The sequence below is a fragment of the Semicossyphus pulcher genome, unplaced genomic scaffold (genome assembly GCF_022749685.1).
Source record: "Semicossyphus pulcher isolate SPU_LCO1_2020_fin unplaced genomic scaffold, fSemPul1.0.p SCAF_1, whole genome shotgun sequence".
Classification (NCBI taxonomy): domain Eukaryota; kingdom Metazoa; phylum Chordata; class Actinopteri; order Labriformes; family Labridae; genus Semicossyphus; species Semicossyphus pulcher.
Window position 1 is genome coordinate 15,353,745 of NW_027211603.1, and position 27,707 is coordinate 15,381,451.

The 27,707-nt window shown below is 41.0% G+C and overlaps 1 protein-coding gene across 1 annotated transcript in view; it reads right to left on the reverse strand.

The window, feature by feature from the left end:
* Nucleotides 1-657: 657 nt before the first annotated feature.
* pde3b (phosphodiesterase 3B) overlaps nucleotides 658-27,707 on the reverse strand; it is a 43,757-nt gene continuing 16,707 nt past the window's right edge. Inside the window, exons 2-16 of the mRNA XM_069656524.1 lie at nucleotides 14,267-14,317; nucleotides 12,499-12,747; nucleotides 11,818-11,969; nucleotides 10,425-10,525; nucleotides 10,100-10,331; nucleotides 9,918-10,009; nucleotides 9,499-9,662; nucleotides 9,182-9,316; nucleotides 8,513-8,624; nucleotides 8,283-8,396; nucleotides 7,346-7,545; nucleotides 5,258-5,461; nucleotides 4,972-5,133; nucleotides 4,217-4,478; nucleotides 658-3,555 (exon numbers count right to left, since the gene is read on the reverse strand). Coding sequence (XP_069512625.1) covers nucleotides 3,338-3,555; nucleotides 4,217-4,478; nucleotides 4,972-5,133; nucleotides 5,258-5,461; nucleotides 7,346-7,545; nucleotides 8,283-8,396; nucleotides 8,513-8,624; nucleotides 9,182-9,316; nucleotides 9,499-9,662; nucleotides 9,918-10,009; nucleotides 10,100-10,331; nucleotides 10,425-10,525; nucleotides 11,818-11,969; nucleotides 12,499-12,747; nucleotides 14,267-14,317 — 2,448 coding nt within the window. The 3' untranslated portion in view covers nucleotides 658-3,337. The remainder of the gene's footprint in view (nucleotides 3,556-4,216; nucleotides 4,479-4,971; nucleotides 5,134-5,257; nucleotides 5,462-7,345; nucleotides 7,546-8,282; nucleotides 8,397-8,512; nucleotides 8,625-9,181; nucleotides 9,317-9,498; nucleotides 9,663-9,917; nucleotides 10,010-10,099; nucleotides 10,332-10,424; nucleotides 10,526-11,817; nucleotides 11,970-12,498; nucleotides 12,748-14,266; nucleotides 14,318-27,707) is intronic.

The window sequence follows — 27,707 nt, forward strand, 5'->3', positions numbered from 1 at the left end:
ACTATGTTAGACAGCTAGTAGCTAACTCTGTCTCTTCCATTTGGTGCTTGGCAGGGAGTGTACAGTGGGTTTTATTAATTTTTTCGCTTAAGTTTATTTCAGCCAAAAAACACACTAAGTGAAGTGTGGTATGAGTGAACCAAAACAGTCAAGTTGTGGGCCTTAAAACCAAACCAAAACACTGAGCTGAAAGATGCTTTGTGCGAACACTGACTGTAGAGTGGGGTAAACTTCTCTGGGGTTTTTGTCATTACAATCCACAGAGACATGTGATTGTTTTGTTATTGTAAAAATATTTATGATAGCAGCTTTAAAGCTCTGCACAGGGGATTTCAATCTATATGGCTGGTTGGACCTCTTAGGTTGAACTTATGTATGGTTTAGTCCCTAATATAAGCAATTTGTTGCACCATAAAAAATGCAACAAAAGTTCAAGCGAAGGAGATACCTATCAAGCACAGTTTATGCAGTGAGGGTCTTATCAAACGTATAGCTAAAAGACCCTTAAAAATTGAATGTCTTTTAAGTGACTCTTCTCTGCTAATTTGGGGATGGCATGGACATAAAAAAGGCAGTGTTGTATAAAGTATATTGCGCGTTCACACAGACAGACACCAATAAAAATCAACGAGAACTTGAGATACTTTAGGGATGGTGTTTTATGACAGCTATAAATAACAACAAAAATCAGTTGCCCCCACAATGTAGATATGGGTGAATGGTTACATTAGACAAACGTACGTATATTGATGCTACATAAGGGTAACAACCATTCATAGATGTATTTATGGCACAATCATCAGAGGACACTGTGGTTTGAAAGACTGCACAGTGAGAAGCCAACAGACTTTTACAACTTAATGAGCCAGAATATGTCGGGTCGGGAGCCACCGAGGCTTCGATGATCCAGCATGGGTCCATGTGAAAAAACTGACGACAGAGCTGTCAGAATGTAAATGGCTCTGACCTGAGTCCAACTCTGACTCTCGCCACCGTCGCTGCCAATGTGAGCCTGGTGGAATATTTGACTCGAGGTGTTTTTCTCTTGCGTGAACAGTACTGGAGCCCAGAGACATTTTTTTTTCGCCAATCAGCATATCACAGCCCACAGACTACTGTATGTAGGTAAAAGTTTGGCACTAGTTGGGTTCGACTGAGACGACGTTGATAGAGAGGATGAAGAATACACAAGAGTGGTTATGATACAGAACAAGGAGACGCTGAAACCAAGTGAAAACTCAAAATCGAAACACCAAACCCCACAGTTCTACACCTGTAAATAGAAGTAGATAAAAACTCTGGAAACACAATGGTAATTACAGGATCTCAATGTACAATATGTCAGCTGCGTGTAGAAAACAGATGCATTCATTTGATTATTTAAAAAATATATATTTATATGCACATACTCTTTTGTACAGCGGCTAAACACTTGTTTGGTATTAAAATGTGCACACCTGTTTTTTTTTTTTAAATATGACTCCCTTGATTTACACTGCTTATGTTCTCCAGAGGTTCTGATTTAATAAGGTGATAGAGGAGCAGGGCAACAACTCTGCCTTCCCTTTAATAAAACGTCTTATTCTAGTGGAATGCCGAGAGTTCTTAGAGACAAAAATAGAAGTAGTAGTTTTTTCAACCTGCCGTGTGGCACGTCATAATATATAAACAAAACCAAAGTGAAATGAAACCCTGGATCCCTTCTTTACACACTGGCCGAGTTCTGGGTTTGGCAAAAACAAAAAAAGAAATGAGGGAAAAGGAAAGTTGGATGAGCTTGAAATGTGTTTAAACATCAGTGTTCGCCTGCTGCCTGGAACACAGATGAAAAGACATCGTACTGTCTGTTACAAAAGTATTACTTAATATGCGGTTATAGAACTGCAAACTACAAACAAAGTGTTTCTGAAGGAGACGTTTGCAGTCCGCTGACAATCAATATGAGCTTTTGTCCAGTGAGTTTGTAAAAAGGTTATGCAAACAGTGTACGAATGGCCATGAGGCGGCTCATACTGTATGCTCCTCTGTCAGAGGATGTCAATTGCTTGAATTGGTTTGTAGTCACGTTGTTCATGAAGAGATTACAAACTGCTTCAGTCACCCAGATTTTAATTTTCTTATTATATTTCTATGTGAATTTCATACTAATGACATAAACTCTTGCAAAATGAATTATTCAACTTTGTGTGAATCCTGAGTAACCTTTAAAAAATACTTAGAATCAAAAAAGGAAAATGAAGAATCCATTCATTGGAACAGCACTCCTGATCTGAATGCAACATGTTAAACGCCAGAGGACTTTTTGCTGATTAGAAGCCAACCATTACTGAAAGGACACACAAACATACACACGAAGTACATACTAAAAGAATTTTAAAAAATGTGCTCTCTTTCTCCCTACTCATTCTCGCTGTCACATTTCCGCCCAAAAAATACTCACACATCCAAACAAAATGAAGCAAGGAGAGTTAAAGGAAAGGAAAAAGGGTGGTACACATGAGTAAAAGCATCAAAAATGATGCAAATATAATGCTATTAATCAGTCAACATTTCAATAATGTCTCTGTGACTGAGTCTTATACAGTGTTTCGTGTCGCCAGCAAGGAGAGAGAACTACACAAGCCTAGGCTCTGGGCCTATATGGACTTAGTAAAGGTTCAGACAGGCACATTTGATATATATATGTGAATATATAATCCAAAAATATACCTGACATTGAGGCTGAAACAGTCTCAGTCTCTTGTCTTTCCATGTTTGAACTGTTCACTTTGGTAAAGGGCATCAATCACTTCATGTCGCTTGCTTCATTATTCTTCCTCTACCTCTCGTTTTTAAATAGACAGGAATTGTTTTGTACCTTAGGGAGGCGTAAGCGCTTTGCATTCAAGGCAGCATCACAGCCAGGTCACCATGGAGGGCACGTCAATGTTGGACCCCGTCCACGCTCTTCTCGTGCACCTTCCCTCTCAGTTCTGGTGCGCTTTTTGTGACTGGGTGCACTTGACTCTCCACGGGGTGAAAGTGCATAGGAGTTGGGCTCCCACCGTTGCAGCAAGGATCCGCTCACAGTAGTAAGGCCTTTTTGTTTCTCCAAAAAACAATGTGACTGCAAAAGCATCTGAGTGTCTGCACAGTGAATCTTTCCGTGTGTGTGTGTGTGCGTGTGTGTGTGTGTGAGAGAGAGAAAGAGGGTTAAGTGTGTTTTATGTGCATTTGTCAACTGTTTGTATCATGTCTGTTTTCGTTGCTGAAAAGGCAGGTGGTCTACAGACTCGTGTCCTTTTACTGCCTCTAATTCTCTTTTTCACGCTTCTCCGTTCTTTCTTTCGTCCTCCTGCTACTGACGCTCCTCTCCTTCCTCCTCCTCCTGGATGACCTGGATGTCGTCAGACGGGGAGGTGGGCAGGCTGGCCGGCAGGCTGTCGGGCTGCTGCTGTTTGCCGAGCTCTTTGCTGCTCTTCTCCTCCTCGTCGATGACCTTCTTCCACACCTTGTGGTTCTCCGTCAGGTGCTGCATGATGCTGCAGAACAACCTGCGGCGGCTCTTCCTCCTTTCTGTTACAGAGAAAACACAAAGAAAGTTTAGATATTCTGTCAGTGAACTGTTCTCTAGAAATGTTCTGAGACTTGGGTATTGGGTATATAAGGCCTAGCTCATAGTAGCCTGTATGGTAGTGGTTGCTATCATCGTTGTATGACCTAGTCATGTTTGCTCTGAAGGGAATCCTCCCCTAAAAACAAGCTTAACACAAAGAAAAAAGCTCAGCTAACGACAGCAGCAGCTTGGCTTGTGGCCTCTCCTGACGTCCTGTGTCCTCTGAAGAGCATCAGAGAGACACTGATTTGTAACAGTAAGCTGCTTTAATTTGTGTTTCTACCAGTTTTAATTGTCTAACCTTTAAATTAAAAAAATTACAACCTTAAAATAATTTTATTTGAAAACACTGATTGCTGACATTTTGCTAGTTTTGACAAACTTCTTCTTCTTTCCTGCTCTAAAACAGCAGTAACTAAAGACGTTATATTACTATATAGGCTACAGTTTCAGAGAAGAAGAAACAAGCAATATAATAAATTATAGTATTAGTTGCTGTACTTGTGGATACCGGATACCTACTTTTAGGCATTAACCTTAACCTTAAGTAGGGTAACGACTTTAATCGTAATCTATAATCTGGACAAACTTTTAAGCGCTGATGAGCTGTTGCTGTCTTACTTGGTGCCAGCTCATCCTCCAGCTCATCCTCCTCGTCCTCATCTTCATCTGTGTCATCCGACTCCACCTGCCCCTCGTCGTCATCGTCATCTGATCCCTCCTCCTTAATCCAGTGGCCAGGAAGCAGGCCAGCAGCGTCGTAGGAGTTACAAAGTGGACCTACGATGTGAGTGATGAAGGACTCCTGGAGCTTCGCCAGCTGTGGGGAGGAGCGGTCCATGAAGGGGCTGATGGGTAATCCCAAATGAGCCTCCTCATCTCCCTGAAGATTAGAAAGACAAATTAAAGTTAAAAACATCTCACAGACACACATTTGAAGGGAGTCAAACTGCATTACAATCACAGAGGAGCTGCACATGGTTACTGTTCCCCTTTTTAACTGATATCGGAGATAAATCGATGTTTCAATTGTTCTAAATCTTTGCTTTTTGTTTCTAACCCTTTTCCTATACCATGTGGGGGTTTTTCTCTCATTTTGGTGTTTGTATTTGTTTATTGTATTTGTTAATGTGATGTTGAGATAAGGAGGGGGTTGTCCAAAGGGTGGATAAGATATAAACGTGTCCATACAAACGTGTTCAGTTATGTTGACGTTTTTGAGTTGAACATTGGATTTCTTTAGGATACAAAAACGACAGAAAGAGTCCAGTTTATTGATTTTGCTGTCTGAGTTAAATAAAATGCAAAATAAAGATCATTTAAAAGTGGTCTGTTTTAATTGAATACACTCTGTAGCATTAGCATGCAGCCTGTACCTGCTCATAAAACTCATTGACGATGCCTTCTGTCCACTTGAGGTGCAGGTCACGGACTTTGGCCGGCCCATTGATGTCTGCCAGTTTGATACAGACTTGGCACACGAGCAGTCTGTCATTCTCATTGGTCCAATCAATTCCTGGACTGTTCACATCGTTCACCTGTGAACAAACAAAGATGGATGCCTTATACAACGGGTATACCCTGCATCCTTGGTGCTGTGTGTAATGAATATGAATCAATATAAAGATTGAGCGTATTGCGATTATATAACATATGTCAGACCTTAGCATTGAACTCAGCCAGGAAGTCAAAGTGCTTCTTGAGGTCTGTGGCCAGTATCGCCTCGATGACAAGGAAGCGAAACCGCTTGAACTCCACGTGGTCCAGGTTGACCAGGAAGTTGAACTCCGGCCGGGACAGGTAGAGGCTCCATGCAGACGCAGCGTGGTGGTTCTCCAGCACTGACCTGTCGTTGTACAGAACCGCCTGCATTGAACAGGAAGGGGAAAGCCAGTTGCTCAGAGAGAGGACGGATGACACGCTAAGAAGATTTCAACAATTTCCTCTAAAATGTCAGTAATAAATTTGCTTATGTAACACAAATTGTGATGGATTTAAAAATAGCAAGCGAGCACTCAGTGAATGAGACAGAAAGGACATGAGGGTATTTGGTTATCAAAGTATTAAAGCTGATGGGAGAAGCAGGTTAAAAGCGTTTGCAGGGACACATTTGATACCAAGAACGGCTTAAAAGATCCTTTTAACATCGAGGTTGTCAACATCATTAACAATCAATAGGTTCAGGGTTCCCGCTCCTTTCTTTTAACCCACTTTCCTGGGAATGGGACAAATCCCAGACAGTGTGAGTGCTATCGCTTGTGACGGTTGTGAAAATACAATATTTAAACTGGGGCGAAAAGTTAACTTTTTCGACCTCGCCCCCTCAGTGGCTGACCACAAAGAGAGAGCACAATGGGATTTAACGTGAAGTTAATGTTACATACGATCTCCATCCGAGACAGTGTGTGAATAAGGTATTACAGTTTTGATCCCTGGACATCAAATAATGTTTCATCATTAAATTATGATTGTTCCTTCTTGTGTGTTTCAATCAACTGAGCAACTCTGAATCCAAAAAAACTACTTGTTTAAATATACAATTACAGGATGTATAATGTGTCTCTGCATTGGACGATATGACGCATGTAAGCAAAAGTCATGTAAGGAAAATGTTGACTGTAAAGTAAAAGATTAACAGTAAAAAGTGCAGACATAGGGTTTCTGTAGGATGCCAATATTACATGAGGACAGTGAACTTTTTTTAGCTCCGCAAATACAACGTGAGGGATCAAAGTCGTGAGTCAACAAAAGCTGAAATGTAAAGATTAAATAAAAGGACAGGATATGCAGGCTGCCAGTTTTGTGTGGGCGCATGTGAGGGTTGATCACTGATATCTGTTTGTGTTGAGTGTTTGTTTTCTCTTTCCTGGTGGAAGCAGAGAAAAAAAAAACACAGCTGCAGCTCCCAGAAGAGGCCACTCACACCTGGGCAACACTGCACGCCTGAGCAGTGTGTGTCAGTGCAGGAACCTCTTGCTTTTCCTTTCAGCACCCATGTTAACAGGTAGGAGCTTTCACACAGCCCATGTTAGCAGCGCGGCTCAGGCACAGCTCACGTGCTCAATGGAATCGCCTATTTTTCTGCAAACTGTGCACTGCTGTCTGCAGCAGTAGACTGCGATAATGTGACGTGGATAGTCATAGTGACATTCTGCCAGGTACAGTACACCTTTCACTACAGTTTCAGTGTTTATACCTGCAGAATATGTCAGGGACATGAAAAAAGGTTCTGTTTCCAGGTCAGTATAAATTAAATATAACGAAATGTATATTGAAATTAAACATTGTATTATTAATGGCCATTATCAAAGGCAAACTCCAATGTAAAGACAAAGGGCTGGCAGCAGCAGCACTGCAGCTGAAATGCTGTCTCAGTGGAGAACACGACAGTGCTAGCTACAGCAGTTTAGCGAGACAGCCATCACGCATTGCTCAGGCGTGCAGCGAGTCCCTTGTGTCAGACAGACAATGTGATTTTCTTTTTAATTAAATTAATTAAATTAAATCATCGGTGATATATTTGCCTTTGATCTGTTGGTCTGGAATGAGCAAAATTACAAACCAAAAGACAGGATAACGAACACGTGTGTGCGAGACCTCAAGTCATGTGTACACAAAGTCCTGAACATATGTTCATGGTGTTATCAACTTACTGGATATGTATCCTGACTGGAAGGGGTCATGGAAACATGCAAGATAGTCTGGTGATGGTTAAAAACTTTGAAATAGCAATTAAATGCTGCAGGTTACCTGAGGTGCATTAGTGGCTACTAGAAAGGCATTTGTGCGACCGGGATGGTCATAGTCGTGCATTGCAGCTGCTACATAAAGGGCCATCAGCTCCAGGGCGGGTATGTTCCAGGCCAGGCAGCCGTAGCTGTCATCGGAAATGGAGGAGCTTTTAGAGGATGCGTAGGATATCCTGCCTGGAGAGATCCCGCTGTCTGAGTCTGCAACAAGACACGATGGATGTCAACCACATGTGGACCATTGCTGTCATTTAAAATGGGAAGAATTCCTGTTTTCTTGGACAAAAGAAAACCTTAATTTTAACAACAATTAGAGCAGAAATTTGACAGATGGGGAAAAAACAGGCAGCAGATAGAAGCTGTTGCCACCTTAGACACACACACAGCTCCATTCTCATATATTTACTGTGTTATTCAATGTCTCATATCACTGCCATTTTGTCATCTCCCTCTCTTTGTCCCCTTTTATCAAATGTCAGCTGCTCCGGCAGACTCAGTGAAAGACGTCAGTGGATAAGCCTGGAGTCATTTCCAATGAAACTAAAATATCATCACAGAGACGAGCCAGGAACTCTCAGCGTTTACCAAACCATGTGGATTTTAGGGCTTACATCTCTTAAATAAAACTTTTTACAAAACCTGCTGTACCAGACCTATAAACCCTTATTAATGTCATCTCACCAGCCTAGTCATCTGACTTCTCCTTCAAGAAATACATGAGGATTGGTGAACCAAAGTGTCTCTTACTAATTACAAATCATTTACTAAAGACTGAATGATAAACTGCTCAGACTACTAATAATCTGTACAACACAACAGACCTGAAATGGTACCATCTTGCATTTAGCCTGTAACAATTGCAGTGCAGCCATGTTTTCTGTATGATTTATTATTATGGACGATAAACCAAGACCAAAGAGGTTATGAGTGACACCTACCTGTGTCACTCCCTGTCACATGCTCACTGTGAATCTGCTGGAACCCAGGGATTGGTCGAGTGGTCAGGTACCAGACAGCATGGAGCACATCAGTAGCATGGACCCGGTTATGATCTGCGTGTTAGTGACCAGAATAGTTTAATTAGTACACTGGAAATTATTTAAAATATAGCTGCTTTAGTAATCAAGTAAAACTCTATATAATATGTCATATAAAAATAAACACTAACAGGGAATGTCCCTGTAGCCATTTTCCAGAGCACAGAAGTATGTCATGAACTCCCTCACTGGGATCTTGAAAATCTCAAACAGACACGTGTCCTGGAAAAGCGTGTATGTCACCTGTGGGAACAGCAGCCAGAAACACCAATCAGAACCATCACTCATGTGGAACATGTGCAACATTTAAATGAATTCAACACTGAAATCACTTTATGTACATCATTATGCAACCAGAAACTCCCTGTGTGCTGAAGTACTTTGTCATTTAAAGCTAAAAAGGGGCATCATTTGCACTTACTGGAGTCAGTAAAAACTATAAGGAACTTATACCGTGCATATTTACATTTCCAATGTTGTATATCTGTGGATTAACACATATCTAGAACAGGTGTCTCTGTTTGCAGTCTTTTGGAAACCAGATGTGATTGGCTGTTATTAAGTCCACCAAATCCACCTGGGTTCCATTAAACCAATAATACATCTTGTTTGTAAAATAACAGCTCTTAAAATCTTTACATAACCAGATATGGGCCAGTAAAATTGAAAAGCCTGACATGATCATCTACTTCATAAAACTGTTCTGCCCTCGTCTAAAGAGATTTATCAACAGACAGACAAATTAAAACATATACAAATTCAGCTACAGGAGATGATTGCTTGGTGGTTGTTGTACTAACATAGCTGAGTATCCTTCCCGTCTTCCCGCCTGTTTTGTCCACCAGGTCAAAGATCTGAAAGTTCCAGGTGTTCATCCTCTCCATGACACCCTCATGATCCTCCAGCATGGGATCTAGTCTGAACTCCTGCTCACCCTGCACACAATCACAGAATGCACAAGTAGCACAGATTAGCAGCTCAGATCATATTTCCATTGAAACGTAATGTTCTGAACAGGGGAAAAAAACACAACACAGAAAAAACACACAGACTACCCCAATCAAAGACAATCACAGATGTCAAATGGAGCAGGTAGGAGCCCTCTGACTAAGCACACCTCTGTTTCCTGAGTCTGCTGGTCTTTGCCTGGGCTCTTCTCCTTCTCCTCCTCTGCCTGCCCCTGGTTCCCTGCAGCGTCTGGTGTGCCGTCCGCAGACACGTCCGCCTCAACGCTCTCCTCCCTGATCAGAGGCTCTCCTGTGAAATCCAGCCCTTCACCTGCTGCAAACACAGCACAGTGAATAGATATCATTAAGTATACGGACAAGATTACACAATGTGTAGTGTTTATTCCACCTCTGCCCGTCTGTGCATTAACTTATATTAGTGTTAAAGTCCAGCAGAGGGCAGCATAAACTCCCGAAACTCCTTACAGAAATGTTTCTACTTCAATCTGCAACATTTAAGCACTGGTCAAAGCTGTGTGCCACGACTCCATCACACTGTATAATGTGCATTAAATGTAATTGTAGGTACCTGAGCGCCTTCGTTGAACCTCACTGGAAAATGGTTGATAGGTGTCCCCTGTATCACCACTGGAAACTCCCTTTAGCATCTGACGGCCGCAGCTAGAATGGACAAACACAACAATTATATCCATGACCAAGTGCAGGACAGTATTTATGTTTTAAAAACACTAACATAAATAGAGGTCTCACCTGGTGCAGAGAGGGAAGGCGGGGCTGCGGAAGCCCTGCTGGAAATCAGGAGAGCTGAGGGTGTAGCCCAAAGGCTTGTGCAGGTTCAGGTTGACGCTCGGCTTCGTGAGGAAGTCAGCCGTGTCTGGGAACTCTACGGGCGATCGCAAGACAAGCGACGATGAAGAGCCTGCTCCTACTGCGAGAGGTCCGTGCATTGGTGAGGTGACCGGGCTCAGGCTTGGAGACGCACCTGATGAGGACAAACGGAGTACAGGCATGATATTCAGCCAAAACATAAGCGATTAATTTAAATGTGTTCTGGAAATTTATGGTGGAGTCTCACCGGCTCTCCTGGGCCCTGCATGGTAGGTGAGGGTGACAGAGGAAGACCTCTGCTTGGGGATGGTGAGGAGGTTTGCATTGGGCCCATTAGACAGACCTGGGCTGAAGCACAAAACACAAATGTTGAACACATACATACGGATTCGTTGCCTCATCTTGTGGACAAAGCACTGCAACTCAGTCATCTAACACCTCAATAACAACAAGAACATGATCATCAAAGAAGCTCATTAGCAGACATAGCTAATCCTCTATTGCCATCCTGTGGAGACATGTCGGCACTACACACTAGTGTCCAGAGTAAGTTTGTTATTGAAGTAAATTGAACACTGTGTAATTGATTTGTTCACAGTTACTTAAGAAACCTCCTAATGCATGCTAAAAGTAGGTACTGTTTTTATAGCCCAGCTAAACTCGATCCTTGGCGGTGTTAAATGCTAATCATCTTCATTTTCTCTTTGCGAATATGTCGACAACTCCTATTTCTAGTTTCTCTGCTCAAGTTAAACTCACACAGGGCTCACATGTGCATTTTGATGTTGGCAGGAGGTAATAAATATCATTTTTTTGTTCATGGCCGACGAACAAAATCAGAAGAATAGTCAGTTAAGTAATTAATTATAGCTGGGTCTGGTCTGTCTGGATTTCTGGGTTAGCTCGGGGGCTAATTTTCTGTTCTGTTGTCAGTGTTACGACAACAAGGCAGCATACCACACCTGCAAACAGCTGTTTTTGTTCATGGTTCTAAATACATAAATCCCCTCCACCAAGAGGAGGAAAAAGTTAGTTTATAGATGGGCCAGATAACTTTGCTTTTCTTAGTGATTCATTGTGTCAACAAAGACGTATATTACTTTTTTTGTTGGTTTAGGCACTTATCAGAGGGAGCATCAGGCTATTTGATGGTTAAAAAAACTCAGTGACATGATGAAATAACTGTGGCTGAATGTGCAGTGAGACAAAGAACAAAAGCAAAAGTAAAACTAAGAGAACATTACGCACAGCTTTAACTGTCAAATCTGGCTCCTCTATTCAAATATGATCTACATTTCTCACCTGGTCCTCTTAATAAACAGCTATAGTTCACAGTTGACCTAGTTTCTTCCTGTGACGGTCATGAAGAGGATTTATTGCTCATTTAGAACTCACTAAGGCCCATTCTTAACTTTTTTTCAGGCTGACTAAAAAAAGACTTCTCACTGTGCACAGGTGCTGCTGAGCCACCTGAGGAAAACCAGAGCTGGAGCACAGTCACATTATTTAGATCTTGCAGGACCAGCAATTACTCTGATGCCAAACTGGGCAGATTCAGGGTAAAGTGTAACCCAGATGATTTGTGTGAGCAATTCTGGAAACAATGAGTGTTTCCAGAAGGTGTACAGTTATGCTTGTACCTGGTCAGATTGAGGTCAGGGTGAGGTCTCTTGCCATTGTTGCGCTCCCAGCGTGAAGAGGCGGAGTCAAGAGGAGGGAGTCCGGGGCAGGAGGAGGAGGTGGAGCTGCGCCTTGGCTGAGGGGTGGGGAGGCTGTTTCTGCTGCTCAGACCCTGATGGAGAGAGGAAGCGTCCAATATAGATACATGTTTTATACACAGACTGAGGATGCTGGTCATGCCACACAACAAACTTTATCACACCATAAAGCTACAAGCATTTGTTAACTAAGACCATGTTCATAGTGACACCAGCACAAAGTCAAAGACACAGCCTTGTTCATTCAGTTCAATAATACCAGCGGAAGGCTCCTGCAGGAAACAGCAGTTTGTTTTCAAACATTTCCATCTGGGTCAAATTTGCAACTACGTCATCTGACAACACATCATCCAGCCGATCAAATATGAATGGCGCATGTGTGTAATCTTCATAAAGCATGATATTGTGGGCAGGCAGAAAAGTTTAGAATAGCTGCTGAGATACAAAATGTGAACAGGAGTGTGCTGCGGGAACTTTAAGTGTCTGAATAAGTTCCTAGTTTAGAGGTATCTTCAGTACCGGGACTTTCTAACTGACCTGTGCAATCATGCATTACTTTACGTACCCCTTAAAGTTCGATGCAGCTGTAATGCTTTCACCCACCTTTATGTTTTTCCTGTCACCCCTCTCTACAGAGTCCTCCACCTCATCGCAGGGGTAGAACCCTGGGAAAGGGGTGAAGGGGTTGACCCTCGGGCGGCACGAGCCTGAAAACGTCCCCATGAGGCTGGAGACGCTGCGCAGTGAAGAGATGGTGTGAGGCGACAGAGACGAGTCCATCAGCAGGTCGGACACCAGGTTCCTGGCCTCGTTGATGACTGAAAGATCCACGCCGTTGCCGGTCACCGCACCCTGTAAAATGTGCACACATGCATCACAGAGATTAGGGAACAGGACAGCAGGGGGGAAGCACTGTCAGGGGACAACTGGTGCGTTGTTTTTGGGTAAGTCATGTCTTAAGACAGTGTTGTGTACTCGCCTCCTGCTTGAGTGTCGTGTTATAAGTGCAAAAGACAGCCTTTTAAGTTAGTGGCATGAAGAACAAGAGTGTGTTGTGTTGTAGGAGAAAAATCAGCATCAGGTAAACAGAGCAGTAAATATTCCTCACCTCTTTCTACACTTCTGTTTGCTCTGTCTTTAAAGGGCCAGTTTGCCCATTTTCAACCTCAGTCCTATCATGCTATTATGGGGAGCTAATGCCATTATGGTAGGAAAAAAATGCAATTTCACTCTGTGCCGTTGAAGGATGCTATCCGCTTCTCCAATGGGCCTGGAAAACCTCCACCAGATGACGTGAAATGCGTCATCTGGTGGAGGTCAGGGAGCTCACTAAACTACACTTCCTCAATCTAGGACGCCCGCCTTCGATGTCATGTCTCGTTCGAAATCATCTGGTTTGAAATGTAGAATGCAGAAGATTTTTTAGACAATCCACAGGTTCATTCTCGTTGTATTTCGAAAATCTGTACCGCTCTGAGCCATCGCCTGCAGCGATCAATGTCCTTGACTGGAAAACAGTAGTATTTCACTCCAGCGTCTCTCCTTTCAGAGAGGGGGCGCAATGCATGCTGGGTGTTGTAGGAATGCAGAATGGGTGAAACCACGAGCTGTTTGTACAACTTTCTCCGCAGCTATGGCGCCAATTTCAAATATTACTGCTTCTATCGATTACAGAGAACACCAGCTTTGACTGAGAGTAGCTTTTCCCAGGGGACAACTGCTCCTTTAATGTCTTGTACGAATCCGAACTTTCCCTCACCTTTACTGAATTTTAATACTTCTAACTTCCTGTTAAAGCTCACTCCTCTCCTGTTGTCTCCCCATCCCTCTTCCCTTCATTTGGCCTCCAAAACAACAGAAATAGTAACAAAAACTACAGTACAATGGGAGGTAATTCACCGTATATACCTATATATATAGATATATATATAGCACTTGTAAGAAGTGTTATTCTGTGTGAATATATTAAGTGAGCACAAAATAAGAGTCAACCCCACTTTTCAGGGCCAGATTCATGGGTAAAAATGTCCTGGCTGCCTCGACCCTGTCTGACAGGCACAAATAATGATTTTTGGTGTGTGGGAGCTAAATTCTTGGATAGATTACAGAAATAGTTCAAACAAGACAAAGAATGTCTGAGTGAGATAAAATGTGGCATGACGACGATGCCAAGGTCACTGAATGCCAGGTTTTACACAATGTGTATTCTGCCTAACAAAAAAAATATCAGCAAAGAACTGAATGTACCACCGGAGAAATATTCACAGCTTCTACTGTTGGACAATAGACGCCACTATCTGTTATCTGTGTTACCTGAAGGCATTGGAACATGTACCTTTAAACATGTGAGCTGAAACAAAGAACTACTGACCTGATACTGCGGTTTGTACCAGTGTTTCAGATCCCAGTCCCACAGGATCATCTGCAAAACACAAGAGAGACACAAACTGTCAGTCACACATCATTGTGTATGTTTTGTGCACAACAGTGAATATTTAATGTATTTACACAGCAGGAGCACAGTCTTTGACCTATGCTCCACTTTTAGCGCACTGTCTTATGACTTTTCAGCGAGGGCACAGGCAGGTCAGCAGCAGAGCGACAGAGCCGCTGCAAGTCTATTCTGCCCGTTATCTAAACACACAGTGTATTCACAGTTTACATTTAGGATTTCCTGCACCACATGATGCACTGTCTACTACAGGTATGTTCCTGCACACGGCCTGAGCGACGGCAGACGGAGGCCTTTCACTGAAAGCAACTGAAGAAAAGCAAACCACTAAAACCACCGTGGTGCGTCTACAATGGGGCTATGAGATCTTATCAGGCCTCAACTACGTCAATCAGCAGCATTTCCACGCTATCTGTCGGTAACCAAACAGGAGCTGTCACACGTTACAGCAGTGCACAGTCGAAGTTGTGAAGGTTGCGTAACACTAACTTGCTGAACCTGAAATGACCTAATCCTCTGGTTCAAGTAAATAAAAATTAATTAGTGAAGAAAGCAATAAGATTGTTACACAGTTTAATTATACTTATGCACACTGACTGATTTATTTAACATGTATGCATGCAACATTTTATATTTAGACATGCTCATTTTAACTACTTTAACCACATAAAAATCTAAATTATGAGACCTACTTTGGTGATAAATATTACTCCAATCTGACAATTCAGGCACCCACAAAAATACCGTTTTAAAGGTCTAACTTTAGGTGTGTAAAGGAAAGAAATATAGCATTTGGTCATGTATAATCCAGGCTGTAATATTTTCTTTTAAAATACCACAATGCAGTCTCAGCCTACACCACAAGGGGGAGAGACACAGGAGGATACAGGCTCATCAACCTCAACATTACATGTAAACAAACACCCTCATATATCCTTATTCTTTATATCCCAGCCTGTCATTACACTGACGGGAAGAACATCATATCACATGCGCTGGATTAATTACCTAGGCCTAGTCGGCAGTTCAATTAGAGACTAAAACATCAGTTATTTAAATACATATTTATAATTTATTAGTAAAACAAATTCACTTCACACTGGCAAAAGCCTTTGATTAAATTTTCATGGTTAAAATTTTAAATACTAGATTGTAAATAAACAAAAACAAAGCAAGATTTAGACCCATGTGTATTATCTAACAGGAAACATTAAGGTAATAAAAGTCCCATTATTAACAGGCAACAATGAACTTATTATTTTTTATATAGATATGTATATTGTTCTGCATGTGATACGTACAGTACATGAAAGCTATAACTGGCTTCGTTAAACAGATCAGTGACTTCATCCCATCTCCTCTAATCAGTAACTGATTCATTGATCAGAGTGGGATGTTGGGTGTTTGTCATCAGCATCTGTACAATGCTGCCAAACATTTAATATGGCAAATAAGCCCTGCCATGGCAACCCGACATAGAGGCCAGCAAACAATGCTCTGCACACCATGGCAACGGGATGGCGGGAGAACGGCCGGAGGACAGAGTTGTTGGCCTTCTGCTTGTTTACGGAGACGCAAGCACACAGAAACAGAGAGGGAGACGGGTAAAAGCAGAAGGAGAGGATGCCATTAAGGAGGGGGGTCGACAGGAAAGGATGGAGGACTACAAATGGAGATAATAAAACATGGCCATCATTTAACGCAACCAAAGGATCATGTTATATTAAAAAATGTCATTTTTACTGACCCCTTAAATCTCACTGACGCACTGAAATGTCTTCAGTGTGTCACGCAACGTGCAGTCTACATAAATTGTCTACACCTCATAATTACAGTACACTTTCTTTCTTCCTTGGCATTATGAACGCACAAAAACATGGACGTCTCCTCCGTCTCTCACGCGGCACAGAAACAGGAAAAGCTGGCTAAATGGGTGCTACCGCCACCATCAGCACTAACGCGTGTGCCAAGCAACAACTTATTTACAGTGAGGGCCTTGTGCAAGTGATGAGATTTAAATCTTTCAATGAACAGGAGATATTTTCTCGACTGATGTTATGAAAACACGACATGAGGGCAGACACACAGACAGAGACACACGACGCAGCTGCTGACACTTCAGACACCTGCACACAGGCAGACACGTAAACACACACGCACACACCACAAAGCACGTCACACTATTTTCACCTGCGAGTCATGTAGGTGCGATTGTGAAACAGGCTTTCTAAAGTACGTTTGCACTTCAAGCATTACATTATACTTTTATTGCAATGCATATAAGGGATACATTTTAATTTATACTTTATTAAATGGATTTGTTAGCTAAAGTTAGACACTACACAGTGTGCAGATTACATTTTAAAATATGAATCATGTGACAACTTTATGAAATCTATGTGTAACAATAGTCTAAAACTATAATAATAGAAGTAAAATTTGAAATGAATGACTTTTAATTGTAATGGTACATTTTTACATTATGGTAAAGCTGCTTTTAATGGAGGTACTTCTTCTATGATTTGCTCTAAGGTAAGTGACACAGACAAAACTCCACAATAGGAATGAATTAAGCTATAATACAATTATATTCATAAAATATTAATAATATTACACAATATTAAATACATTTTTGCATCTGCTACTTACACATTATTATAACACCTTTATATTTACACTGAGAACATGGAGACGTGTCTGTAACAAGGTCAAATTGTCTACCTGTTTAATAACCGTCTACTTCTCATAATTTCTTTGCTTTTTACTCTATCATAGTTTTTAAAGACAGAAAAAGCCTGTTAGACTTTGTCCCGTATATCTGCCGTTCTCTGTCACACGGTGTGCTCACCCACATGTTCATATGCACGAAGTTTATTTATGGTGGAAGTATTTCCAAAAGGGATTAGCTGCTCTATATTTCTGCACACCTGCATGAAAATACAGGTTAAAAGCAACTAGAGAGAGGGACTCTACAGACAATCTAACACACGGGAAAAATACGGTACACTACAGAATAACACTTCGTGTACACACAGTTATTCAACATGGGACAAGTCGTAAATATTCCCCAACAGGAGTCAATAAACCTGCGCGAGCTATTAGACAGCCGGTTTGTTACACCTGCGTGTCATATTAGCTGGGCTCTGTGGTGCGAGAGGTGCTAAAACTGATAAAAACACGCTAATAAGAAAGTGGGGGACACAGAAAAGGTATCAATGGCAGGCGGACGAGGGTATTTGTATGGAGAGAAGCAGGGCAGTGCTGACGTCAGTGTGCAGCGACACACACGGCGTCAGCAGCTCTCTGCACATGCACACGCTGATAATGAGGGCTGGGCTCCGGCTGTCAAGACACGCAAGAAAGAGATGATACAGAGAGAGAGAGAGAGGAGAAGGGAGAGCGCAGGCTGGCTTGATTCTTGTAAGCACATTCAGGAAAGTGAGATGAGCAAATGAGAGGTCAACAAAGTGTGTGTGTGTCACGTTGGTCACATATAACTTCAAGTGCCAGGATATGGTTGGGCTTGCAGCACAGTGCAAAAGCTCAGGCAGGTTAGCTGATAGCGGGCAAGCAGCAGAGGAGACTGAAAGAAGGAGCAGACTGGGATTAAAAAACTGTCTCTGAACCTTTGACCCAGACTGACTCACCGGGAAGTAGTATCCAACACACGCAAGCACGCACACACACACACACAATTGACCTAAATAATAAAATATATCACAAATAAACTATAAAATAAGCTAGAATTCGACATTTCCTTTTATCTACAATATGTATTCTGTCCTAAATATTTTTATTAAAGCGTTTTAAGAATCTGAAATAAAACAGAGGTCATTAAAGGTTGCACAGATGTCTTGATAAACTTCTTCCAGGGTTTAACATTTCAGAAGTTATGGGTGGTGATAAAAGGAATCACCTACATGTTTTCTCTATAAAAGCTTTTGTAACAATGATATAGACAGTTTTTGTAGGTTGTCTTTGTACCTCGCCAACGCAAACACAAAAAAATGGTTCTGAAGAATGAAGTTCAATCTTTGCTTAACTTACATTGACCCCATATCCAATATGAGGAAGTTATAAAGGTAAAGCTACTTTAATAATATCAAAATAGTTCAGATATTGGACAGGTTTTGACGAAGAAACAAGTGCAACAAAGACAGACGCACACCTAAAAGGTATCATATCAGGGAGCGCGAGATTGTAGGCAAAAGGGTGTTTGTAGGCTGACAAACGGGGTCCAAAAGCGTGTGCTTCTTTACTGTAATTCAACCTAAACAACGTGCAAATGTGTCCTGGGTTTGTGGCCATAACCTTTATAAAACAAAGCTTAATGTACAGCAAGAATATATGACTTATTTTTCAGTCAGTTTTTTAGCATGTAGTCGAGCACAATGGACAAATTACAGAACTAGACTTTTAGTGCGAACTCCCAGGAAGATTTTTCCCAAACTGGGCTGTGCATATTTTATGAATCAATTAAAAAATCTTGTGAAAAAAAAAACAAGTTATACATTTTTGCATCTCCATGGAGTATATCAGAGGAATACTTCAAACATAGCTAGCATGACACTAGATTGCTTTAGGAATGATGCTATCATGCTAACTGAATTGATTCATTACTCTTTGTAAGGCAACAAAAATCCCCAACTTTCAATATGCTACTTTCAGTTCCGTTGCTTTAGAAAGTCCACTGAATCTGTCCAACAATCTGCTTCAAAAAAATTCTCTTGAAGTCAGGAGAAGACAGAAGTATGAAGTGACTAAGCAGTAGGGAGGAGATAAAGTACTTCCTCCCAGTGTAACTGGCCAGACGATCTACCAAAGACTTGTAAAAATCTTTTTGCGTCTGTATTTCTTGGCTCACCACCTGCCCGCAGGTCAACAGGCCCAACAGGAAAACTCCTGGTACTCCAGATGGTTCGTCCGCCAATGGCTGTCACCTGTGTTGTCAGGGCAACCTGGCAAGACCATGGAAAATTCTTTGACTAGGGAAAGACGCTCGTGCAAAATGTCATCCCTCTCTTTCACACTCATCTACCACTTCAGTCGACTGGTGTTGTTCAGCGTCTGCCCTGCGAAAACCACCAGGTGTTAGTGTCATTCGGAGTATTTTTAAGTACTTCTATGACCCCATCTGTTTCTTTGTACACTGCCGGGTGTTTGTCCTATTTGGCACAAATACAGTGAATTAAAAAAACTAACATGGGTACATTCTTCAAAAATTCCAACCATCCAAGGAATGAGCTATTTAACAGTTACAAGTCTGAAGCTTGTAAAAACTGTCCTGCAACTACCAAAAAGTCTTTATTCCCATGTTTCTCTCCATGCATTAACCATAGGAACAACATGCATTCTTTTTCTATGTGCCGGAATGCCCCTAAAAACAGCCCCTCACAGCGTCTCCTACTGTCACATACAAGAGAGTGAACGACCGCCTTCTAATATTTCTATTTTACATCTCAATCTGGAGCCAAAGAAACTACAACAAACAGCACATAAACCGTCCATTTCATCCAGCAAAGTGACGTTCTTTAAATGGCACCCTCAGTTATCAAGGTGGAAAACTTTATGGGTATTTATAGAGGCCAGAGAGTGCTCAGTGGGGAGACAGCGAGGCTAATGAAGAGCATGAAATAGGCTTTGGAATCAGTGTCACGACACAATGCATTCAAAGGCTCATCTGCCATATGTGTCGGCAACTAGTGTTTTATGTATAGAGGAGAGGAGCACTGATTTTAGGCAAATTTCACCACATAATTTATACTTAAAAAACCTATTGGATTATTAAAAACAAGACAGGGTCAAAAGTTGAGGAGAAATGTTAATATTAGCAAAGCATGAAATGGTGGCAGCAAGCATCAGAACCAAATACTGAAGTTTGATGTTTTTTAGGGCCAAATGTATCATTTTTTAGCCTCTTTGATGTCAAGGACAAATAACTGCATGCTGAAAACATTGAGTATACCTCTCTGCGTCACATTTTGTAATGTATAAATGACCAGCTCGTTAGGCTTGAAGGATCCATCATGAAGATCTCTGTTCAGCCAGCTTGCTAAATAGTAGAATCACCTGCTACAAGTGTCACATGCTATGTGATACTACTGTATAAGCTAAGCTGATGTAAAGCACAATGTATTACAGGCTACTAGCCAGAAAGAACATTAACAAGTGTGCAGCATCAGGATGGCATTAGGTTACTTTACACCATGTTCCAATGTACTACAGGAGGCTAACAAGAAAGGAAGGATGAGCACAACTTTTACTATTTTGCTCAGCTTTCAAGTTTAACACCTACATTTTTTAAAAATGTTTTCATCGTCAGACACGATAGCTCCGTGCCACTGTTCCTAATGACTAAACCAATGGAAAATGGAGACACTTGTTTGTTTCCTCCTCACATGCAACATCATGTCATAAGGAAGGACAGCGTGCTTCTCCCCACCAACCTTTGAACGCAAGGAATAACGTGTCATTGCTGTCTTGTTTTCAATGGAATGATAAATGGACTGTACTTACATAGCGCTTTTCTAGTCTTCCGACCACTCAAAGCGCTTTAACACTACATGTCAGATTCACCCATTCACACACTGATAGCAAAAGCCTAAGTGCCAATCTCCAATCAGTACATGCACATACATTCTAAACTGATGGCTATGCCTTCGGGAGCAATCTGGGGTTCAGTGTCTTGCCCGAGGACACTTTGACATGTGATCGAACGACAGAGATCAAACCCCCAAACCTTGCGATTTAGAGACGACGGACTCTACCACAGAGCCACAGCCGCCGCTATTATAGTAAGCTTTAAACTGTGCATCTACAGTATAAAGCTCCATCCACAGAGCAGACACACCCAGCTCGAGGTCATTAGCCCGACTTTTATTACAATGTACCATAGAGTCAAACAACTGTCCTAATCCATCCGAGGCTTTGTCTCTCTCCAGACATCTATAGTTGGTGTTCTCAGTGGTTAATGCTACAATAAATCCAGTCTCCGTGTTGAGTTACAGAAGCCTTTTCAAGACAGTCTGTGTGCAGCTAGCTTGTATGCAATCGTATTTTGTACGGGACAAGATATAATGAAATTGTTTTGTAAAGTGCATTTTAAGAAGTATTTTGTTGTTATTTTATTGGGTGACTTTCTGTGCTTCCAAGCAGTTTCTCCATCCACAATCAATGTTAAAGGTTTTCTGTACTGCCAAGACGTGGACAGTAGTTCCTAGAACTACAACCAAATAATTTTTTGTTTTTTATTTAGTTTGCAATGTTCTGCGCAAGATTGTTACAGGTATATAGATAACATTAAGAACTATTGCAATAAAATTATGTTGGACAAATTCACATTCACATTCATAAAATGATTTTTTTTAAATGTGATTTTTGTGATATTGTTTGTGATCTGTATCAAAACTTAATCTAAAAAACCTTAACAGTAATACAGACCAAAGGATTTTGGGCAACCCCAAATGACTAATCAGACTGAACACTAATTCAACATCCAAGTCTGGTTCTCTTCTGAGGTTGTAGGTTGTAGTTTGTCTCAGCAGAATGAGAAGCCTACATAGCTCTCTCATCTTCTGTCTCAGGGGCATTGCATGCAGTTTTACTATGGCGTTTTGTTTACATGAGTCAGGAGACGTACAGCACACGGCCTATACACACACACCCACTGATTCCTTTGAAGCAGGGAAGATAGCGGTTGCTGTCTACTTCCTGGCTGTTTTGAGTTTGTCAGCCAGCTGTGTCCCAAGAAGTAATGCAGATGGACAAGAACAAGGCTGGAGTGGAAGAGATACAGCTTTGCAGCATGAAACATTTGGGAGGGAGCAGGAAAACGCTTAACATATTTAGATGGTACTCTTTACCAGTCCCAGTTGTGTGTCCTTAAAGGTTTTAAAAACGTTCAAGGTACAAGGAACTGATGTGTTGAAATCAGACATCAGACACCATTTAGACATCTGGGTAAATAAATTGTCAAATTTTTTTGCTGATCTCTTGAAAGGTGTGGGTGTGCTGGCACTTGAATTTCAGCTCTAAATATTTTGCAGAGGTTTGGGATTGAGGTGGGAATTGGAGCGGGTCCCCCCCTTTTGTTGCAAAAGCAATGGCTTTGGTGCTATAGCCAAAAGTTAGTTGGTGTCAAAATACCCAAGAACCTGCAGGTGGAATATTGATAAAAGAGGCACAGTGGAACTAAAAGACTGCATCCGCCATAGTTGTAGAAGCCAAAGTTTGGGTTTGGGATAAAATATGGTGCAAAACAATTCGAGGCTAAGGAAGAGAAAGCAAGACCAGACATCAGTCAGGCTGCTCTGAGGCTGCAGGTGTGGCCTGGTTTCAAGAGAAAGCATTGGAAGATATTTAAGGGTCCCAGCAGACCTTCCACTTTGTTGGATCACTGTAGCTCTTAGGTGACCTAGGCTCTTTTTGGTATCCTCCACAAAGAGATGCAGGGAGAATAAAGATGGAAACCTAGAACTGTAAGAGATGCATTGGTTGACCTTTTTAACCTTCTTTTTTAACATTTGATTTCCTTATACAGTTTTTCCCTGTTCAAAACATCGTGTTCATTGTTAATCAAAATAGAAAATATGGTGAGATATGGACGTCCATTTATTTACACTCTACAGAGTCAGATCTTGGTCCATCGAAAGGTTTTATGCTGGCAGTGAAGCAGAGCTTGAAAATATCTGCATTTTCCCACGTTATCAACAGACGCTGTGACGCACAAGAAATGAAGCATTTATCCTCATCCATTAGTCCTTCTGCTTCACTTATTATCTTATCGTGGTCAATTGTGGCTTTATGCATGAATACACAGTTACCGTATTACAGCTCTTTATCTTTAAAAGGTGCATTGTGTTTCAGAGAATGCTTTAAAAAAAACAACACGTAGAACAGGTAGCAAGACTGAGCGAGAAGATCGTCATCACCTTGTGTTGTGGCTTCTTAAAATTAAAGGGAAGAAAAGGAACTGAACCTGCCACAACAAATGTTTTGAGACCTGTACTGCAGATGATAACTTAAAAGGATCCTTGAGGCCGTGCTCTACGCTGATCTGGATGTCTGTCAGCAAAACATTCTTATTACCGATGAAGTTTACAGACGCACATTCAGGAGAAGAATGCGTCACAGTTGCATTTTAAAACAGTGTTTTAGCGTGGAATCAATTCAGGCGTGCTGGTTGTGGATGAGGTGACATAAGTCTGGCCGAAAACATAAAACTTTCAGGGGGAATCTTTAATGTAATAATGGGGTTTTGCTGATACGGGCTAACATGGTCTCCTGTGACCAGTAGCTTATGATGGCTAATGTAAGTCAACTTTAGATAAGATATTGTTGTGTATTACTGAGTCATTCATTTAGTTTTATGTCTTTTAACTACTTAAGCAATAGTTAAACTATGTTGTGCTAGCATGTTTGTATAATTAAACAGGCTGATTTAAAAGGCATAGTTCAGGGTTTTTACTGTACGTTGCTGTGAGTCACTGACTATTACACATTTCCTTTGTTAATCTATTTCAAAGTTTACAACATATATTATTATTTAGATACAAATAACATTAGCTACATCACCTAAGACAAAAAGAAAAGAAAAACACACTCAAAGAAGTTCTCAAACTCCATCACAGCGCACTGACAGCTTTGCAAGATTTCAGATTTGCTTTGCGTCACACAATAAAGCACAAAATGAAAACATAAAGACAGCCAGCCAAAGAAAAAGCACCTTAAAGCAGTGAACGCAGAGTCTCACACATGCACAGCAGCGGGAGGAAAGCCAATGAGGTCATGATAACGTCTTTCCTGCAGAAATGGGACAGCAGCTACTCGCTCTGTGCCGTGCTTAGTGGTGAGGAGAAGCTACGTATGAACAGCAGAGAAATATCTAACTTGCATGTGACTGTGCTGCATTAAAGTAATACAACATGTTTCCTAGACATTTTTCATTAAGTCAATTATTAAAGTTAACAAGAGATGTAACCTTTTCTCTGTTTCATGCATTACATTTGCCTTTTACCATAAATACATTAAAACTGTTTTTAGAATATATAGATTTGTTTTTAAATCTCCCCAATTTATAATAAAAACGTTTCTGTTATTTACACTTAACTAATCAAAATCAGTCGATCAAAATCTAAAAGAAAAAAGTAAATATTTTCAATTTTTTAGAAAATGTCAAAAATGTATTAAAAGTTATGTTTTTTCCTTTAATGTTTTTGGTTTTATAGGAAAAATAGAAAATAAAAAGTGATCTTTCAGCAGATATATCATATAGAGTTATACCTGGCAGCCAGGTTACCCTACTGATAGTAAAGTATTCTTAAACGTATTTCTTTTATGGTAAGCAAGTTAAATATGTGAAATAATCCAGCCCTCTCAAAGACTTTAGAACAAACACACAGCAAGGCCAGAAGGCCTTTGTGATTTAGGGGAACTGAAGATAAAGACGTGACTGACGAGGCGTAACATGTCGACAAGTGATTTGTAACTTAAGAAGACAAAAATCTCAGTCTAACTCTCAGCATTGCCTCACACAGATGATTTTTGACTCCATGCCAACGCCACAATCTGAGTAAGGTCAACCCTCGTACGTCAATGATGAACTTTTTCCCACAATGGTATGTTTCATGCTCAAACGGCCCATAACTTTTGATTGTACTCAACACCAAAACTCAGCAGGCGGCGACCAATGCTGGCAAAACACAGCCTGCACAACACATGCAGTGTTTTTAAGACCTGCAAAAGCATAAATAGAAAAACAGATGAAACTGCATTTAAATCTGACTGAAAACACACGTCTGTTTTTGTCTTTTCTTCTTATTCCAAATGTGCCACAAAGCAAATCAGAGAAGAAATAACTATACAAACTTATAGACGGCAGTTTACAGTTACTCATGATCTTTTGACAGACTGTTTGAAACCATCTCACACGACACCGGCCTCAAAATAAGCTTCAAAAATCAAATGAGAAAAACAAGATGCGTTTTCAAACAACATATTGTAAAGAGATTTAACACATGCTTGACATTGGCTCCACATTTGCTGTAAACCATGCAGTAAATCATGCCCCTATAAATAGTTGCAGTGCAGGCCATGTAAGCAGGTTATATTTTATCTGAGCTTAATTTCTCTCTTGACCTGGAACGCAGCAATTCATCGCTATCAGAGGAGATTGGCATGAAAATAGGCATGTCTGACCTTTGGAGAGCGGTGGCAGAGAGCCCAAGTGTAAATAGTCTGAATAGTACTTCTCAAAGTCCTCTCTGCTGACATTGATCTGCTGATCTGCAGGTTCATATAAATACCCCAGGTTAACCTATTGTTAACACAAGTAATTATTAAAAGGACCATTGACCTTGTGACGCACAGAATGTACAATCAGAGCCCGGTGAGTGCTTTATGTGTCATAAAAAAAAAAGCAATAAGCAACTGCTCCTTAAAAAATACAAGTAACCAGATGTGTTTCTGACTGTTCTCTGCGTTTAGTTTTACTGTTTGTTACAGCTGTTTATCCCCCTACCCTTAAAGTTTGGTTTCCAACAAGAACTTTAAAGTTATTGTAATCAAAGACTCAATAAATGCCAGGGGACAAATCTTATCTTGGTGCCAATGCGTCTTGTAAAACTGCCCAGGCAGCTCAGACGGTTTACTGTCAAAGGCAAGAATCTGCGACCCATCGAAAACTCAGATGTTGTGGTTTTATTACCTTTTTTTACTCCCCAAACTGTCAAAACTTTAACCAACAATTGAAAAAAACATCATTTTAATGTAACCACTCAAACTCACAAAAAGAGAGCAGTCCAGTTTAAAAGTTGCACATGGCTCAACTCTTACAAGAATGTATTATTACGCCATACAGCAACACACTGACCTGGCAATTAATATGTTAAAGTGCAAACTCAAGGTAGATTACTTTGTACTGTGAACAGCATTATTCTACTATGTACGTCATTGCGTATCATATCATAGTATTATTATCTTTCACCTTGCGTTCTGGCATCTGATGGGCCTTCAGCATGTTACTATCGAGCAGATCTGATAACAGTGAGGCCACAGTCTGTTAGATTCAAAGTAGAGAAAAACTTTGCACATCTGTTTCATAGGACAGGTGCGTAGGAGAGGAAAACATCAGTCAAAATTGCAAGTTAACTCCTGCACACTGTCCAACTTGCAGAAAATACGTTTCGCCTGATGAAGGTCGAGCACTGAAGCGTTGCAAGCAAATAAAAGTATTTTCTGCAAGTTAGGACAGTGTGCGGGAGTTTACTTGCAACAATTTGTGATGGTACATTTAAAAGGATAGATCTGGTATTGATGATGGCAAGTGACCCATTGGGACATCCATTTTTGGGAATTGCTCCAGTAGATCTCCTCAACTAACAGTCAAAAAACAGGCTGCCACTGTTGCAATGTAATCCTTTGGGGCAATTGCAACAGATCCAAGTAGTCCAATAAAAGTGCTTGTTTTTACAACTGACAGGCTCAGGTTGCCATAAGAAATGTCTGACTACATTATGAAATTAATACTACAGAAAAAGACCTCTCTTTAAATAGTAAGAACACTTTTGTTTAGCCAGAAACAAGCGTCTCACTCAAGGAGAGGTTATCTCTGAAATCTGGTAGAAACAGCCTCTCTCCAGTTATGTCACAAAAAACTTCTAACTTAGTTCTAAGTTTCATGTCCTTCACACGCAACCATTTTTGACCACTGTGAAGCCAAAGACCAAGCTATAGTTTGGAGCCTGCGAGGCCTGAGTACAACAGGAAGGTTATACCTGATATGGACATGAGAGCTCGATGAGGGAGGCTGGAAGCCTTGTAAGGGAACATCTGGTTTTATCATGGAATCAGTGCAGGCTCCTCTCATAAACACAACCTAACGCCTGAGCCCTGGAGGTCTGGCCAATAACAAGCATGTGAACACAAACGCCATCCATCAGAGGCGAGTGGTGGGAGGAGGAGGAGTTAACAGGGAAGTAGAGACACAAAGAACAGTGAGAAAAGACACCACAACAGAAATTGTGTGTTAAGTAAATCATTTACAAGTAAGTGAGCAACGGCGGCTGTAGGAAGCGTCTCATTTCTAAGTAACGTATCACATTCACAAAGCTGCTGTTTGAGCTGAAGTGACAGCGGGGGGAAATAAAAAAAAGCTTAAGAAGCTTACAGTTGTACACTTGTCAAGTTAAAGGTCAAAATCAATACGGACAAAGCCACTCTGAAGCGCTGTAACATCTGTCAGTCTAGTTGTTGCTCAAGTTAATTGAGAACACACTGAAACAGTTAGACAGTATGATAGTCATTTAACTAAATTCAAAACACTCTTCTACGCAAACTCATAGTGAGAGTGTGTTTGTGTGCT